Source organism: Crotalus tigris, unplaced genomic scaffold (assembly GCF_016545835.1).
Source record: "Crotalus tigris isolate CLP2741 ecotype Arizona unplaced genomic scaffold, ASM1654583v1 scf7180000017831.1706817, whole genome shotgun sequence".
Taxonomy (NCBI): domain Eukaryota; kingdom Metazoa; phylum Chordata; class Lepidosauria; order Squamata; family Viperidae; genus Crotalus; species Crotalus tigris.
The window spans coordinates 159,956-179,357 of record NW_024096660.1 but is presented as its reverse complement, the minus strand read 5'-3'; the positions used below and the strand labels follow the sequence as shown (position 1 = coordinate 179,357).

Here is a 19,402-nt window from a genome sequence, read left to right as displayed (position 1 = left end):
CCTGTGCGCGGTGCGCATGCGCAGTGGCGCCCCCGGAGGCACGCCGCTGCCCCCATGCGCGGCGCGCATGCGCGGTGGCGCCCCCCGGAGGCATGCCGCCACCCCCACGTGCGGCGCGCGTGCGCGGCACCGCCCCCCGGAGGCGCAGCGCGCCCCCGGAGGGGACAAAATGGCGGATCGCCACCTTTGGCGACCCCCGAAAAGAGGTCGATCGACCCCAAATGGGGTCGCGACCCATAGGTTGAGAACCGCTGATTTAGATAGTATAAAAATCCAGATGCCATCTAGAGGTTATTCAGATTTTGGTAGCCCAAATTTGTTAGCCCTATGTTTGTACAATTAACATCCACAATCTTGACTCCAAAAGGATGGACTTTCTGAAAAATGTGCATCATATATTGTAGTTGATGGTTTTCTTTATATCCTTCCTTCTACACCTTCTACCAGTTGTGTTCTATATCCTCCTCTATAAAGATTGACTGATATTTCCTGTTGATTGAAAACTGTCCAGAAACTTGGAGTATTCAATAGTAGCAAATATACAAATTTAAATCCAGATAAAATAAAAGAAACTAGATTCAGGGAGTGATATTCAACTTGTTTTGAATGGGTTTGCTCTCCTTATAGAGGATTATATCTATTCTTTGTTTCTTGATCCTCAGCTGTCACTAGATTCATAGAGCACATTCACACAAATATGGCTACTATAATGGAACCCCTAGATCCCAGTTTCCCTCTTAGGCAGTTTATATTAGAACATCTGCACTGGTTGTCAACTATTTACATTTAAAAAATTACACCATGACTGCCTGAGAGATCATGTATCTTGTTATAAATCTGCCCAAGATCTGTAGGAGAGCCTATTGAAAATATCCTGGTTCTGTTGAAGAAGTACCACTTATGGAATACTATATATCCATTTATTAAGCCTCCAACAAGTAGAATGAGCAAAACAATAGTTCAAGAATCTACTGAATCAGAAGTCAAAGTTTTAAATGCCAAAGGGCACAACAAGAGCTACTCAGAATGGGCAGTTATGGTAGATACCAGGATTTTTTTACTGGTTTTGCTGGTTTTCAAAAAATACAATTATAGTTGTAATTGTTGTTATAAAATTGTATACCACCAAATCAGAACTTTTCAGTTGACAATAGTAAAATATCATTCAAAAATCAAATTCCAATAAAATACATTTTCCCATAAAAACAGTAAACAAAATTAAAAACCACCAAAAGAGATATGGAAACCTATACCCCCCATAGAGTCCAAAGACCTGTTGAAACAGGAACATTTTTATTGATTTCTGGAACACTAGCTGAGTAAATAGCAAAGAATATGTTATTCTACTCTGTCGAATCCATCACAAGTTTTGTCTCCAAGCCCCGTCCCCAAGATATTTCACATATGGGGATTCTAAAGAATCCCTCTTAGGATAACCACATCGGAATGTAGATTCTAGTTGATGCTGAACCTTTTGTGTTCAGTGGGTCAAAAACTTTAAAAATGACATTGCTGGTGATACACACAGAACAAAAGAGAGTTTTCTATCTCCTCACCCCCAAATCTAAGCCACCCTGAATAGCAGTTTTGAAGCTGGACTTGAAGTAGACAGCTAGGCCTCAACTTTAACCCTGTCACCAGTGCTGCCGCTCAAAAGGGCACCATTTCCCAAAGGATTGCTCCCATAATCCAGCATCTTTCAGGTTCTGCTGCATGCCACTTACCGTCAGAATACCCAAAGCTGCTCCAGGTTGCACAAGGTCTTTGTTCTTGAAGTGGCTTCAGAGAATGCTCTGAATGCTCAGAGAAAACTGTGCAAAAGCATGCCCCATTTTTGTGCAATTTTCAGAGACTCTGGAGATCACGCAAGAGCCACCTCATTCTTGCTCACTGCAGCATTCCAAAATCATGTGAGAAAGATATGCTGCATCATTACTCTAGAATGATTCTGCCCAATGTTAGGTATTGGAATTAAGTTCATTAAATCTGTGAAGTCAAATTCTACCATCTAAGAATTATTTTAGGTTAATTTACAAATTCAGTAAAGCAAAGCTGGCACCTATTTAGAATCAGAAGTTTTCCCAAGGAACATTTACATAATGAGAACACACTGATTTTATGCAATCAGCATACCTATAATATATTTGCCTTGCACTGCCATATTTCAGCTTCCTAAGAGTGTTATATATTTCAAACATTACTACATTTCATGCAAGGATGCCAACAATGCTCTTTCAGTTCTTCTATTTTCTTAAATAGATAACGTTGTGGTTAGTTCTTTCCCCCCTGGGGAATTTATTCATTTTGTTCTACACTGTTCTTATGAGATTTAAGTCAGTTTAACTCAGGAGATTAACATGGGGAATAGAAGGTGAGATTAGCATTATGGAAGAAAAGTTTCAGAAGATAGTGATTCATTCAGTATGACCAATTTAGAGGTTCATTTTCTAGTCTGCCTTATCAATAATGGCAATCTTCAAGGGGCATAGCCTTTTATTGGAAAATGGTGATTTTCTCTCTTGTTGATGAGAAAAATGCAATGCTAACTGTCAAGATGTGATGCTAACCTCTGGTCATGTCTTTGTGTTTCTGACCAGAAACCTGAATGAAAGACCATGAAGGAAAGCATCAAGCCTCTTAAAGGAGGCAAAAATACACACTAGCAACTTGTGAAGGCAAAACGGACAAAATTAAAGGGGGTAGGGGGAGGGAGGCCAAGAATAAGTGATAAGGAGCCACAAAAAGGATTAGACAGGCTGGTAGCAACTAGCAATTGCCAAATGCAACACAATCGAAACCAGCCATTCAGATGGGACAGCCCTAGGATATAAAGGACAGAAATGAAGGAAAGCCTTGGATTACTCTGTTCTTCAATATTGAATTTTCCCTCCAGATGCATCAGGCATGAAATATGATCGTGATAAGCCAAGATTGAAAACAGAGGCAGGGAAAAAAGAAGAGAAAGGAGGGAGGGGGAAGGAACGGAAAGGGGAAAGAGAAGGAGAAAATTGCAAAGGGGTTCTGTGAAATTTGCTGGAAGAATAATTTAATTTGATAGTTATTGGAACTCATCACCCGAAGTAAATCGATACAGGAATTGTAAAGTGAAATATTCAAACAAGGCTGCCGCACTGAATTCACCAAGATTTACTTCAGAGTAAATCATGTCTGGGATTGTGTTATTAGCTATAACCAAACTGAATTGGTCTGCTCTATTATGTCTTTGTAAATAGTGGGGAAAATAACTTTAAAGTATACTTAATAACCAATATTCAAGGCGATTAACCTTATTCACACTGCTAAACCATGGTTTGTTTACACATGGTTTATTGATGGAAAATAATTGTCAGGCTTCATGACTGAAAGAGCCTCCATCACTGGAGGCTTTTAAGAAGAGACTGGGCAGCCTCTTCTCTGGAATGGTATAGGGTCCTGTTTGAGCAGGGGGTTGGACTAGAAGACCTCCAAGATCCCTTCCAACTCTGCTATTCTGTTATACAATACAGGTAGTTCTCAACTTACAACCACAATTGAGCCCAAAATTTCTGTTGCTAAGTGAAATAGTTATTGAATTTTGCCCCATTTTACTATCTTGCCACAGTGGTTAAGTGAATCACTGCAGTTGTTAAGTTAGTAACACGGTTGTTAAGTGAATCTGGCGTCCCCCATTGACTTTGCTTGTCAGAAGTTCACAAAATGTGATCACGTGATCTTGGGGATGCTGCAACCATCATAAATATGAGTGTTGCTAAGAGTCTGAATTTGGATCACATGCCTATAAGGATCTCACAATGGTCATATGAAAAATGGTCATTGTTCTGGCCCATAGAGCTCTATGACCCATATAGCTCTATAGCCCAGCTCTATGTTGGAAGGCCTGGCAGTTATTGGGTTAAATGCTAGGTATGTGGATGGGTCAGTGGGAGGAGTTCCAAAGGTCTTGGGGAGACTTCCTGGACACAAGCCACGTGGGAATCTCTTTGTCTGTAAGAAGCATGGGCCATAGAAGGTTTCCTTATAAGATGGTATAAAGAGCAAAATCTTCTTAACTAAGGAAAGGATTTGAAAGATGAACAAACATGTAATTCCAGCAGCACCAATCTCAACGTGAACGCAAGTAATCTTTCTCATTAAAATATATTTGTTTGTTATAAGATCGTTTCCTTTGAGTTAACTATATGACTGGATTTGAAATATAACACTTCTAAATTTGAGTCATTATAGTAAGAAGATTTTTTCATAATTTGTGCCATCTTTTGAAAGCAAATAGTAAATTGGCAAAGATTAATTCTCCTCTCAAAGCTGCAACAGTTTGAAGAAAGAGAATCAAATTGGTCAGCCTTTTCTCCGCATAAACCTTCAAGCAAGTAAAAATTCTCTTGATGCTTGTAAGAGCCTGCAAAGCCAAGCTGTGTCTGTGTAGAAGACAGCTCTCAAGGAGTGATTCAGAAGTTTTGTTATGCTAATTCACTTGCTAGCTAACTTTCAAAATGAAAAGTGCCTTGTATCTGATTCAAAATTACTTTGTTTCTTGCATGAAAAGTTTGAATTTTAACACCAAAAGGAGCTTGGGCCTTTCCCCTTCCCCTCTTTGCCAGTGAATCACGCAGCCTGAAACAACGAACTGTTTAATGACTGCCTCTAAAGTTCAAACAAAAGCAAGGTTTATTGCCTTTCAATAAACTCATCTGTTGCCATAGTGACAGCCCTAGGTATCGAAGAAGCACCCCCTGGTGGTCATGCAATTTTTTTTTTTTCTAGCTGAGCCACAACAGCCACAATTAATTCAGCACACAACAGAGCAAATCTGTTAGTTAAAGTACAAGCTACTTAAAGTTATCCCAAGCTACCAACACCCCACAAAGGGCACAGAGTGATCTTATCAGAAGCATTCACTCACTCAAGCTGAAGGCTAAGCTGTTCCAGCTTGAGAGACAGGAAGCAAGAGCCAATTGCCTTCGCTCATTATCACAGCTGATGACCCGGAGTTCCGGCCTGCAACTCAGTGGCTCACTAGCAACGTGGTAATAGGAAGAATTTGGCTAGCCTTTCTCCAGACGCCCCCTAGTGGTTAAAGGAGCTCTACACGCAAGCCTTTAACCGCACCCAGAGAAGCCCCTCTAGTGGACAAAGGGTGAACCTCGAAGCCAGAGCACCCTGGTAGCTGACCCACAGCAAGCGACCCCTAGTGGTGAAGGGGTGAACTGCACTGAAGTACCCACAAACACAAGAGAACGCACCCAGTGGCATCTCCACCCACAGACAGCACCTCAGAAGCTGATCTACAAGTAGCGGCCCCTAGTGGTCAAAGAGAGAAGTTCTTCAAATTCTCTTCAAAATAGCTGAGAAGGACACGGAACCTACCCTAACCATGGAGGAGTGTCTTACTGATTTGGACAAAGGGGCTCAATTAACTAGCCTAGTTGACACACCCCAACCAGTCAGTCCAGGAGAGATTCTGCACACAACCAACATTGACCAGTATGCAGAGGCTGAAACTCAAGCCTCAACAAAGCCAAAAACGTCTCAGGGTCAATACGATCTTAGACAATGCAGAAAGCTCACAGAAGCCATGCACTCACATCTGATGGAGAAATGGCACACCATCCACAGGCGCCATGAAAGAAGCTGGGAGAGATTATACAAACTCTACCACGAACAGAAGGAGGAACTCTCCCCAGAATGGGCACACGCAGTGGAAGGAGATAAGGAAGACGCCTATGTGCAATGGATGGACTCTGAACAGCAACTCAAGGACGTTCAAGAACAATTAAGAGACCCAAGTGTCGACAGCGAGATGCAAAGCCTCCAGCTATTAAACGAGGAACGCAAGAAGTTTCTAGAAAGCTCACAGAGTTTCCCACAGCCCGAGCCTCACCACAGAGGCAGTCCGGTTGACAGAGCCGAGCCCGAAGTTTCATGCCTTTCACATGCACCATCCCAACGATCGCACGCAGATCCATCTCAGGTTTCTGGAAAGGCCTCATCCTTCCGCCACATGTCCAGGGCACACTCTAGCGTGTCCCAACAATCACATGTCACAGGCGCCTCCCGCCTTTCGAAGGCATCCTCCCGCCGCAGCCGAGCATCCAGAATTTCACAAGAAGAGCAAATAATCTTAGATGCTAAAGCCGCTGAAGCTGTCTTTCGTGTGGCACAAGAGGAGAGGCAGAAAAAGAAGGAGTTGTTGGCCATAGAACTTGAGGAAACTGAAATAGAGGCCAAGCTGAAGGCTATAGCAGCCAAAAGAAAGGACGCCCAAAACGAACTTGAACTTACTCAATGCCAAAGAATTATGGCAGACAAAATGGCTAGAGCGGAAGGCCTTCAGAAAATACTCCAGTACACCACTTTCTTGCCAGACAGACAACAACTGGAAAACGAAGAGCGTCGTAGCCGCGTACAGACCTATGTGGACAACCAAAGCACATTCCAGAATGCACAGATGAGAGCACCACAGCCAGCCACGAGCCCCCCAAGACCGAGTAGACAAACAGAGGAATCTCAACGACCTGATTCGCTGGTCAACCTCAGAGTTGATGACACGACACCTAGGTCACGAGATCCTCCTGCCGTTGCTGCCACATTGAACCTGATGGCAACAACTGCACAGCGGGGAGGACCACAAGATCTTTCCACCATTATTACCCCAGCAACGGCGACAATTGCACAGCGGGGAGTACCCCAAGATCTTCCCACCGTTATTACCCCACAGAACCCACCAAACCATACCACTAATGGCTATCGGATGGATCCACTTATAGCGCCAACAGCCCTACAGCAGCACCAGCCGTCGCTCAAGGAAGAGATTGAAAGAGTTAGAGCCACGCTAGAGTCGCTAGAGTCCCTGCTGCACCAACAGGAGGAAGCGCCCCAAGAAACTGCCACCACTCCTGACCACAGAAGACAGCCTCGAGCATCAGCTCTGACAGCCTACCAGGAAGCTAGCTACACTCTACCAGAAACACAGACCTTCCAACACATAAGCAAGCAAGAGCCTGGGCTCCCTCAGCTCAATGCCAGAGCAGCAGAATTCAGACCAAGCCAACAAGGTCCCTTGCACGTGACATGGCAAAATACACCCAGCCACCATTACGCCGAAGGAAGTTACCAGCCAAACATGGCACACGCCCCCACTCCTGGAAGCGAGGTACCATCGCCACCCGGTTACACCCCTATGAGACTTTACAGAAGCAGACTAGATCTGGCATCCAAGGGTGTACACAAATTCCCCGATAAACCGGGAAAGGACTACGTATTGTGGAAGCTCACGTTCCAAACCGCCATCCAAGATGAAGCTATAACATCGAGCGAAGTGCTCGGACACATGAAAACATGGCTGGGACCGGCTTCCACACGATTAGTAGAGAACACTCAACTAGCCCACCTAGGCAACCCAAACACCGCCCTTCTCAAAGCTTGGGAAAGGCTCGACGAGCGGTATGGCGGACATGAACTGACAGAAAAGTCGCTCTTAGATTGCATTTACACCTTCCCTAACATCAATATCAATGATCACACCCAGATGTTGGAATTTGCAGACACGCTCTCGATGCTACATTCAGTTCGCGAGCAACCCAACATGCCGAAACTTACCTGCCTCGATCAGTTCGAGAAGCAAAGGATCATAGTTAGAAAACTACCAAAGCAGTCAAGGGATGAATGGGCCAAAATATCAGAAACCCACAGGAACCAAGACCCTAACGCACCACCCGCCTTCGCTGTACTCGCTGAATTTGTGACCAACCAAGCAAAACTACGTCATAATGCCAGCAACTTCGAGCCAACAAATGACAACTTCGGCCCCAACCGAAGTTCTTCCCAAGCTACGGACAGAACCATACCTTTGGTGTATAAAACTGACATCACGCCTTCCCCAAAGAAGTCTCCAGACGAACAAACACCGAGAAGCGCTCTTTCGAACCCTCATCCAACTACCAAAGGCCTAACTTGCCCGATACACAAGTTCTCTCACTCTCTAAATGATTGCAGAGAATTTAGGAAGAAATCCCTAGATGACCGAAAGACCCTACTCAAAGAGAATAGGATATGTTTCAAATGCTGTGACTCTATGGATCACATAGCCAAGGACTGCACAGCTAATGTGAAATGCCACCTGTGCAACAGCGACAGGCACCCAGCAGCCTTACACCTAGAACCTAAGATGCTGCCTATGGAATCACGACAAGCAACTAGCTCTACACCAGACTAATCACTGACCGAGTCCTGTTGCTAAGGAAGACCAGCTTAGACAATTGAACCTCTTCAGATCCAGCTGTTTATGTCTTTCCAGGTTTTTCAGTTCCTGAGTATCCTGTGAATCCAGTTCCCCTTATTCCCGAGAAGCTTGGGTTCCAGTTTTTTCTGTTCCAGATTTGGTTCCAGTTTCCTTCACAGGAAGAAGACCTTGTCTCGTTGGGAGACAAGGCTGCATACCAGAACTATTGGCCCACGGTTCCTGTGCACCGGGCCCACCCACTTGACGAACTAGTTTACCCAGCTGAGATCCAGATCATGAAGCCACATGAGTCAGGTCGTGACTCAAAGACACTTGTACCAGGCTGATCACCGAACCGGTCCATCGCCGATGAAGACTGAACCAGAAGATTAAACCTCAAATTATGTATTGTCTTATGCATTGTTTGATGTAACACTTGCCTTTTCATAATTGTGCATGTTTTATGTTTACCTTATAATTATGCATGTTTGATACCAAGTTTTTACCTAGTTAGTCACAAGTTAACCACAATGAGTATTGCATGCCTTGATGTTACGTTTTTACTATTTTAATAGTGGAAATATAAATTTCCAAGCGGGGAGTGTTCTGGCCCATAGAGCTCTATGACCCATATAGCTCTATAGCCCAGCTCTATGTTGGAAGGCCTGGCAGTTATTGGGTTAAATGCTAGGTATGTGGATGGGTCAGTGGGAGGAGTTCCAAAGGTCTTGGGGAGACTTCCTGGACACAAGCCACGTGGGAATCTCTTTGTCTGTAAGAAGCATGGGCCATAGAAGGTTTCCTTATAAGATGGTATAAAGAGCAAAATCTTCTTACCTAAGGAAAGGATTTGAAAGATGAACAAACATGTAATTCCAGCAGCACCAATCTCAACGTGAACGCAAGTAATCTTTCTCATTAAAATATATTTGTTTGTTATAAGATCGTTTCCTTTGAGTTAACTATATGACTGGATTTGAAATATAACACTTTTAAATTTGAGTCATTATAGTCATGAGTCACTTTTTTCAGTAACTTTGGACGGTCACTAAACAAACTGTTGTAAGTCGAGGACTACCTGTACATTAAAAGATAAAGTAGGGACACGCGATCATTCTGAGTGAAGGATACCTTTAGAATTTTGAGAGCACATTTATAAATTGACTTCTATGCGACTCTTGCCTTTTCAAAAAGGACTGCCATGTTGGACCTGGCCAGTCACAAAGTAAACATTTGCAAGAGAGAGAGTAAGCTGGTTCCTGGGATGTTCTCTATCACTCTAGAGGACTTTTGTGACATCCAGTGTCATTGCTGAAAGTATGTATGATGCTAGAAACTTGGGCTTTGCTTTGTAATATGCAATATCCTACGAGTGGTGTGTAAAAGTTCTTTAATATTTTGTACAAATGTTTCCTTCTATTTAATTTTTTTCTACTGAAGGAAAATGCCATAAGATGTCCTTTTCTGAGCGGTTATCGCATAAATGCTGTTGTAAAACCAAACAAAACCAAATCACATTCTCATTTAATGCAATGTTTGAACACACTAAGGTTCTAAAAGCATAGGATGGAGTGATCCTATGTCGGGATCTCCATCGTTGGCCTGATGATTGTTTTGGGGCAGGTCTGACACCCTACTAAAAAAAAGTAAGCCTGGTCTGTCCAGAACCTAGAAGCAATCCACTGAGGAACCTCATGAATATTGCTTTGAGTTTCATGCCAGATAAAAATAATAATTTAAGTTTGTATTTGTACAGAGATGTTGCAGTTGGTGCAAACTAAACATTTAGATGGGAAATTTATGCTACTGCAATAATCCAAATAAAGACATAGTCTCTGAAAACTAATTAGGAACACAATGAATTACAATTATCAGGGGAATTCTGCAACCAAAGAGTCCTTTGTATAGAGCAGCGGTTCTCAACCTTTTTATACGGCGACCCCCGGTCACACGGATGCGCGGCGCGCATGCGCGGGGCCGCCCCCATGCGTGGCGCGCATGCGCGGCGGCGCCCCGAGGGGGAAAAATGGCGGATTGCGTTGTTTGGCGACCCCCATAAAATGGTCGTTCGACCCCAAATGGGGTCGCGACCCATAGGTTGAGAACCGCTGGTATAGAGACTACTTGAGTCAGGAGTCAACAGCAGGCAACAAGATAACTGACTGAAGAAATCTTGATTGATTCTTTATAAATACAAATATGCATTAAAAAAATTAACCTGTGACTCTAATAGGCATGTAGGTTGCTTTTCAATTTTACCATATGGCTGTGGTGCCATTATGCTGAGGCGGTTTTTCATTACTGATACTATTGTTGGTTAATAGAACGCCGGCAGTGTGCATTTTCTGGACTGGAGATCCCTGGTTTGAATCTAGGACATAGTTTAATAGAGACAAATGCAAGAGTGGGAAGGAAAGGAAGACACCTTGAATCAATCAGTAGAAATGTCACTCGTTCCTATATGACTTCAGTAGCCTAAGTTTTCAATGGCTTCAAAACTTTCTAAATGTAATGATCCAATTATATCCTGTATTTAACATACAATAGCTTACAAAAAATCCCCAGCTAATCTATCATGAATGGACACTGCACGTGACACTTAATTGGCAGATATGGTAGAGTTAATCTTTAGGTAAGAGAACCTAATTTGCATAAAATAGTGTGAGCATGCTTGACATAAAACTGGGCTTTGATTGTACTTGTAGGATAATTTGTCTAAACTGACCAGAGAATGCCGCACATGATATGGGTACAACAAAGGTTAGTTACCTTTGTTACTAGTTCTTATTTTATTAAAAACCATGGTGTGAAAGACTTGGTTTATCAAAGCCATGACGGAGTAGACGTCAGTCCCATCTGTTGGTGATGATGGAAGAGATAGATAGATAGATAGATAAACAGACAGACAGACAGACAGACAGACAGACAGACAGACAGACAGGAAGGGAGAAGGGATAAGGGAGGAGGAGGAGGAGGAGGAGGAGGAGGAGGAGGAGGAGGAGGAGGAGGAAGAGGAGGAAGAGGAGGAGGAGGAGGAGATCATCATCATTATCATTAGGATAGCCTGAGCAGTCATGGAAATGAAGGTTGAAATTTGTTTATGAATGCAAAAACTAAATGAATTTGTGTTACCTTGAATGATATGGATATGAATAAAAACTCATAGGTTGGCAATAGTTGCAAGTTATGCCCCCCCCGGGGGGGGGGTTAGTGATAATGAAAGAACAAAACCAGGAATGACTTTTGAGGGAAATTATGCAACATTCTTTATGACTATGATTTAGAAAAAAAGTTATTCTGCTAGATGGCATGAATGGATGGGTGGGAACTACATGAGACAATACAGAAAAATAACTGGGCCACAAAACCAAAATGAATGAGAATTGTGTCTGCTTGGTAGGTGTGTTTACAAGAGCATCTGCTTGTTTTGAATATTAATTGGCTGAAAAATCTATTCATACATACAAATGGTAAAGGAATGAACTGAATGACTGATTTGTTTATAATAAAAGATTGAGGAATTAAGAAAAGTAGAGGAACAATGAGAGATTCTGAAGGTGGAACAAGCCATTACTTGGTACTATCAAGAATAGATCTTTGGGAAAAATGGGCATGGAAAAAAAGGAAAGAACTGAAAAAAATGGAAAAAAGTGGAACTATAGGATCATAGAGCTGGAAGGTTAGAGGTAATCCAGTCCAATGGAGTAGAAAACCATAAAAAGTGAAAGTATGAGTCCTGGTTGAAAATTACTAGATAAGCAAAATAAATGGAAAATGAATGCAAAGGTGGGAAAAAGAGATGTGAAAATTTCTTGGAAAAGAATGAAAAAAATCTTTTAAAATGCAACAGATAGTTGGAGTTAATGGGAAATATGAAAAAAGAAGATTCTTAATGAAATGGAAGAAGTGGAAGAGGATGTGAATGGGAAAAAATGCTAATAAGGGAATGATTACTTGTTGTAAGCCACTTAGAGATTGCCTGTAGGCGAGATGGGGCAGCATATAAATTTCATAATAAATAAATAAATGATTGCTCTAAGAATGAGTGAACCACTGTAAAATGAGAAAATAGTAATCGTGAAGAATGTTGTCAAAGAGAGCAAGAAACAATTCAGATTGAAAGAAAAAATGCTGAGCAATTTTGATGGAAATTAAACATCATTTTGAAAATGGATGGAGGCAGCTAAATAAGGAGTCTCTAGCATGGATGGCAATTATTTCAGGAAAAATGAAGTCAGAGAATAATGGAAATAGTTTTTTAGAGATTAGTATGGAAATAAGTATTGAAGAATAGAAATGAAACAAATGGTGTAAATATTAATTTATAAGAAATAAACCAAGGGAAACTGAATTCTAAAAATTGTAAATGTCAAAAAATGGTAATGCTGCACAAGTAACTGGAAAAATGTAATTTTGATTTTTATCCATTTTTTTTGTTCATTTTAATGTTGAATGCTTAATGTTTTAATGCTCTAATTGTTTTACATAGTGCTTTATGACATTGTACTCTAAGCTGCCCACAGTCATTCAACAGTGAGATGGGTAGCATATACATTTAATAAATAAATAAAATGAAACCATCTCTATGTCAGACATGTCAAACTCACGACATCACGTAATGCCGCACAAGTTATCGGGACGGCTTTGCCATTGCCGGCAATGGGGTGGGCGCGGCTTCCGGATGATGTGTCCGGCCCGCAGGCCGGCAGTTTGACACCCCTGCTCTAAGCTATTGGGAGATTTAAAATAGGTGTGAATGGATTCTCCCACAACTTGGGTCTGACTCCAAAAGCCAAACTGTAATCTAGTAATTATTAATGTGATTAACACTGAGTAGATGAAGAATTAGCATACGGGCATGACCTGATTAATTCTTTAGTCAGACTGATTAAACAGCCTGATTAATGTGATAATGGAATTTAATTTGAAATGAAGTTAAAATTAATTTTTGCTCTAGCACAATCCAGAATCCAGGAGGAAGTGTAGTCTTCCTCCTGAGAAAGCTTAAAGTCTGCTGTAAAGGTTGCAACACTGTCACTTTAAACTGGAATGAGGTACAAATGAGTTACCAACGTAATCTGCATGCAGTTGGGATAAATAGCTTTGTCTTTCTCTTACATTCTGCCTGCCCTATGCGTAGAATGCTGCAGTAGTCATTTTTTAAAGGTTATAAGACTAACCAGCCAGAGGAGATAAAAGGTGCTCATGCCCATAGAGTTCCCCAGGCATGGTGGAATATCTGGGACCCTCTTTATCCATTCTCAGTTCTTCGGGAAAAACCAATTTGAAATAGTTTCACACCTGTTGCTGGATGCCAGCATAGGCTTGGGTAACAGGTAGCATAGTGCAATACCTCTGAGTGGTTCAAAGCTGAAAAAAGATAAGCTGTGATTTAGAATCCATCATGCCTCCTTCCAAAAACAGATTCAGTGGCTTTCTCCTTTTCCCCATAAGCTTAATCTAATCTTCTGGCAAATACCCCAAGAGCAAAGAAACAGACCAAAAGATTTTGGTATTTTCTGTTTGGTTAGTAATCCAAATGAAATACACGTCCAAGTCAGCATGTACTTTTATCGCAACTGCTTTGTTTAGGCCGTGATCATATCTATTTCCTCCTCATCTTTACCTCCTTTTGAAACACAATGGTACATGTTGTGAGCTGCATGGAAATGGCTTTGAGCAGTTGAGGCATGATCTGAATGTTTCTGCTTAAGGCAGTATGATCCAGTCATCCATAAATATTACCTAGGTTATGTGGGGCAACAAAAGAGCTGTCAGTCATGCAGATACAGGGTAGGGCATCTCCACTCATGACAAATAATAAGGTTTTTTTTAAAGTGTAACACACTTAGTAAATGTTCTGGGCTCCCTCCCCCCCCCCCCCCCCCGCAACTGCATGCCATAGCAGAAAATATAATTTCCACAAGAATATGGAAAGAAAAGGGATTTGGGGACCTGTTTTAAAAATGCAGTTTCTGAAGATGTGGAATCACTATCATGCTCATTGAGAAAAGCAAATGTCAGTGGCAATATCTTCAGCTGAAAGCTATCTGGCATTCAAAGAGAAAGAACTGATGAGGGACTGGACCCTTTTTTATGTGGAAGAGACAAGGGTGTTTTTAGTGCTGTTCCTATACAAAGTGGGGCTGAATTGAGTGTGGCGTAACTTACACTTACTCAGGTTGTGACTATGTATCTCAGACAATAGGCAATTCTGGACTGTTCAGGCTGTTTCTCTCTCTCATTCCACCCCCAGCCATTTTTGAAAGCAACTTCAAAAATTCCAGTCCAGTTTGTTGTGGGTTTGACAATAGGACTAGGAGGGTGTTCAGTTTGAACTATAAACAAGATCTTACTAGTCATTTTCCTGTATCCTGCTCTTCTCATCCATGCAAAGAATGTAAAAGTTGTTGGCAAGTTTTCTGTGGAATGGTTGACTAGAATAATCTCTAACATCTCCTTTAGGGATTGGCTGCTTTTCACCAGAACTTGTTTTTTCCCTTTTCTTTCTCAGATGGTTGCATGGATGTCTTCATTGTCCCTTCCCACACATCTCCTTTGACACTAATGCAAATGCTTTCTCTTTTTCTGTCATGGTTCCATCACTGCTTTGCTACTATAATAATCAAAGCAAAAAGAGCAGGTCATTCTTTTGTTCCTATGTTCCTCAGTAGGTCCGTGGAAACTTTATAGAAAGGTAAAATTAATACTTCAACTTCTTAGAAATAAAGCAGCAATGTCCTTATGCTGCAGCTTAAACATGTGAAAAAAAATTAAGGCAGTTTTGTAGTACTGTGGGCAGGGGAAGGAAGGGGAGAGGTCCAGGGAGCATTCAAGGGTTTTATTCATTGTGTTAACAAGCCATTGTTAGATCAACCACAAGATTATATAAAAAAATAGCAATTGCCAATCAGCAAGGAAGAGAATAGCTCAGCTGCCCAGGACAGGGGTGTTTTGCAAGGCAGCAATGAGCCATTAGAGAGGAGAGGTCTTTCCAGACCCTGCAATTAAGAACTATAGAATTAAATAAAATGCTGGGGATCATTTGCATTGAAGATCTTAAGGCAGCTCAAGCTGGAAAAAATGCAGTTTGGAAGCAAAGCTGGAAAATACAGGTAATAGGTGCATTCACAATTAGCTGAGATTGGGGGAAAGACAATATCATTTGTTTCTGCCCTCAAGAAGTTGTGAATGTGCCATACCAATGATCGGCCAGGCAGAAAATGTGGTTGTGCCCAATGTAAAATATAACTGGGCAAAAGATGGTATTAAAACCCACCATCAGTACCAACTCCCATTCAAGTCAATGGAAAGGTCCCCATTATTACTTTACTATCTCTACCTGCCCCTCCAGGTTCATCTGAGGGTAGATTTCAGATTCAGAATCTAAAAGGAACACAGTGAGATAATTATATAAATCCCAGAAGAGGAACACTAATTACACCATAAGAAACTCTGCACTGAAGCTGTATACAACGATATGTGCAACAACATAACTCTGTTGGGATGGAGTCACAATGTTGTAAGGTACATGGTTCAAATAAAGGAGCTCTCATTTCTCATATGCACACCACAATAAGTTGCTAAGTACCCACAGTCAGGGAGTGTTCCTTTTATTTACTTGCCTCAGAAATATACATTGCAGCCTTTCCAAAGGATTGGAGGAGTCAAAATTCAACATATCTGAAGCACTTCAAATTGGGAAAGATTTTCCTACTGGCTTCAATTCATCTAACTGATGAAATAGTAATTAAAGAATGTCTTTATGAAGTAACTGATAAATTCCTGGATAAGAACTTGTGAGAATTTTCTCAGTAACTGGATTTTCTCTTCCAGGAGATAACGTTCAGATTTTGACCTCACAGGTCAAATAGAAGAGTAGGCAGGACAGCAAGGCACAGGAGAAATTTTGAAGTAATAATATCCTTTCTCAAAGAAGATGGCTCTATGACTACAAGATTTTAACACTGCATTAAGCCAAAATATGATATACTTTATTACTGTGGTTTATAATTTATGATTTAGCACAATTTGTCACCCTAGTCAGTCATGAATTATTAATCCAACAAATCTGGTTAAACCAACTGGCTTATTGCAGCAGGTGAATTCAGGTACATCTTCCTTTTATTGGTATAATTTGCTTGTAGTTTTCTCTCTAGTTGATAGGAATAGGGCTGTGCTTTGCCATTGCAAAGGAGGGTAAAAAGATTTCAGATCAATCAACCAACAATATTATTGTCAGTATAATTGCCTGCAAAATCCAACTGTTGGGTTGATTGTGCAATTCAGTTTCGCTCTGGAATTTACCACAAAGTTTAAATTACTGCTTTGTCAGAAACAATATAACTATAGGATATCCAGTAGAAGTCACAATGAGATTCCATGTGTCATGACATCCTTGTGCAAAATAACAAGATTATATATTTTGCATCATTCACACAATTTGTACAATGATGTTGTGACAGCAGATGACTACATAGGCAGCCAGTCTATATGCAGTACTTAATTCTGAGACTTAATGGAGGCTCTGGACATTTGCTTTTAAGGGCTGAAGAGAATGGCAACTTTTTCCAAATTGATATCTCATTAATTTCAAAGGCAAATTTCAAAATTGCACCCAGAAAACAACTTAAGCGGGACTACATGTTGTTCCTGAGTTTTAAAAGTAAGGCCACTGATATCTGACAGGAAGATCTGCTTTGAAAAATATAATAAAGTGTATGCCAAGAGGAAAATATTTTTAAGAATTTATGTGAGAAACATCAGCTCGCCTTGTTCCAAACTAAAATCAAGGTTGGGTCACTGGAAAATCTTTTTTGAACACAGTCAAAAGAAAACATTCTTTTCCTTTCTTTTCCTACTTTAACTACTTGAATAAAAACAATGTTCACTGTTCTCTTTCAGAACAGTTTGATAGCCAATAACAAGAGTATAAAACAGAAGAGAAATGCCAGAGATTTCAGGGAAAATTTAACATATAGCTATATTGGGGAGAGGTTAAGTATGGAATTTAATAGTTTTTTAAAAAAACAAATAAAAGGATTATACAAATTAAACATTCCTGTTTATACAGTTTTCTTTATTGATCAACAACATTGATCCTCATGTGAATCTTTTTCCAAATAAAACAAAATAAAACAGAACTATCTGAAAAAAGCTACTTAAATCTTGCAATTGAAATCAGTCTTGTAAAGTAGGAAGTAAAATAAAATGGATTTTTCCCCCGATTCATATGCTCCTGTCATATGCAGAATCTTTACTTTGGAAATCCAAACCAGAAAAGCAGATTAGAAATGGTTATAATTAAACACAATAAAACCAGTGGAGTCTCAAGTGTCATTTGTTGCAATCCTACAGCATCAGCTCTTATTTCCGAATTGCTTGGTTTTGTTTTTTAAACATGCAGTTCCAGACTGTGGCCAGTTCTTCACTAACCTGGTGTGATGGGAACTGGAATAAACTTGCAGGGAAAGATTTTTCCTCAGTTCCTCACACTGAGATCCTTTTCTTCCTGCTGGATTACTAGCCTGTGTATACCGCTCCTTAAATTCTCTTGCATTTGGTACTGCTGAAGTACTCACCAAAGTATCAGGACTGACTTATGCATGTCTCTTCAACTTAATTTGCATTGTACAAAAGTCATCATAAAAATGATACCTGATATACCAGAACTTTCCTGTCCCTTCAAGCAGAATTTGATTCACTGAAGTCCAGGCTACCACTGGCCCAGAATTTGGGAGTGGCCGTGGCTGTGTGTGAATCAGCTTTAGCTTTACAAACCTCTTCCTTCGCTGACCTCTTGGCACAATCACAAGGAACAGAGAAAGTTTATTTTCTCCCCAATTATACTCAAGGGTGGGCGGGAGAATGTTTGCATTACTGATTGCTCAGAAGGAGTTAGGACCTCAGAGATACTGCACAAGAGCTGCTGCTTCCAGGTTTCCTCCTGAATTCTTTCGCTTGTGTTTTGAATATCATCATTTCTTATTTCTTTATTTGGTGTTCAGTGCTATGCAAATGTAATCAGATGCTCTGCTTCCTATCCAGCTGCACTCTGTAACCTTTTAAGGCTTGGTCTGTGGGATGCCAAATGAAGTCAGTGAAGCAGGCAACATTAGTTAGTGAGCATCTGTGGATAGTGTTACATTACACTACACAGAGAAACCAACTGGAATGGTGAATGATACCATGATGGATGAAGATGCCCCAGAACAGTTAAGTGGCAAGGCTGCCAGTGACCAAGATGGACCAACTAGCCCATATTAAAATCGTGATTGAGGCAATTGGGGATGTTCTCTTCCTACCAGCAAGCAACTCCTCAGGGAGTTACTAATCAGTGCCCTATTCAATGCATCAAATACAAATCCCCACCCAGCTAAAAAACATGCTCAATGACCTTGAGTCAGGTCTATTTCTTAGACTATTTTACCTGCCTTGACTGTTATCAAGTGATTTTGCAGAAGACCATTGTATTTCAAGGCACATAGTGGCATCTTTTAATTTCTCCTTCACGTTAAGAAGAGGTCTAGAGTTTACTCTGAATTATGATAGTGTCTAAATTGCTTGCTTTCTTTCTCTCTCTTGATGACATATAATGATAAGGGGGAAATCTTAACACAGCTGTAACATATTAGGGAGGACCCCAGGATTACATACTGTAAGTTGGTACCTGCTTATCTGTACAGCAGTGTTTCTCAACCTTGACAATTTTAAGGCATGTGGACTTCAACTCCCAGAATTCCACAGCCAGCATTGCTGGCTGTGGAATTCTGGGAGTTGAAGTCCACATGCCTTAAAATTGTCAAGGTTAAGAAACACTGCTGTACAGTTACCAGAGTCTTCATCTACATTCCAGGTGCAGTCAGTTTGAAGGATGAACAGGTACACCATGTTGCTAAGGGTCAGGTCATGCAATCATGTAAAAAAGGCCATGAGGTTTTGTTACCAGGAGTAAATAATCAGCCTCTTGGCACAAGATCTGGTGCAAGACCCTGATATTGCCTCTTGAATATGGAGCTTTGAAATAGACTTGGTTATTCCACTGGGGCTCCTAATAGCAAAACAGATATTTGTTATCATCTTGCATAGTATGGTATACTTTTATGTTTCTGTTTAAACTTGCCTGCTAATGTTAACAATAATGGTTAGTCATTGGTGTGTTTATTGCCTCTGGACCTAAAAAAT

At 40.9% G+C, this 19,402-nt stretch overlaps 1 protein-coding gene across 1 annotated transcript; it reads left to right on the top strand.

The window, feature by feature from the left end:
- Window positions 1-5,275: 5,275 nt before the first annotated feature.
- LOC120307833 lies at window positions 5,276-8,381 on the top strand. Its single transcript, XM_039342988.1, has 2 exons — window positions 5,276-7,864; window positions 7,895-8,381. Exons 1-2 carry the CDS (start codon window positions 5,372-5,374, stop codon window positions 8,210-8,212), a joined length of 2,811 nt encoding a protein of 936 aa, XP_039198922.1. The 5' UTR covers window positions 5,276-5,371; the 3' UTR covers window positions 8,213-8,381.
- The last annotated feature ends 11,021 nt before the right edge of the window (window positions 8,382-19,402 follow it).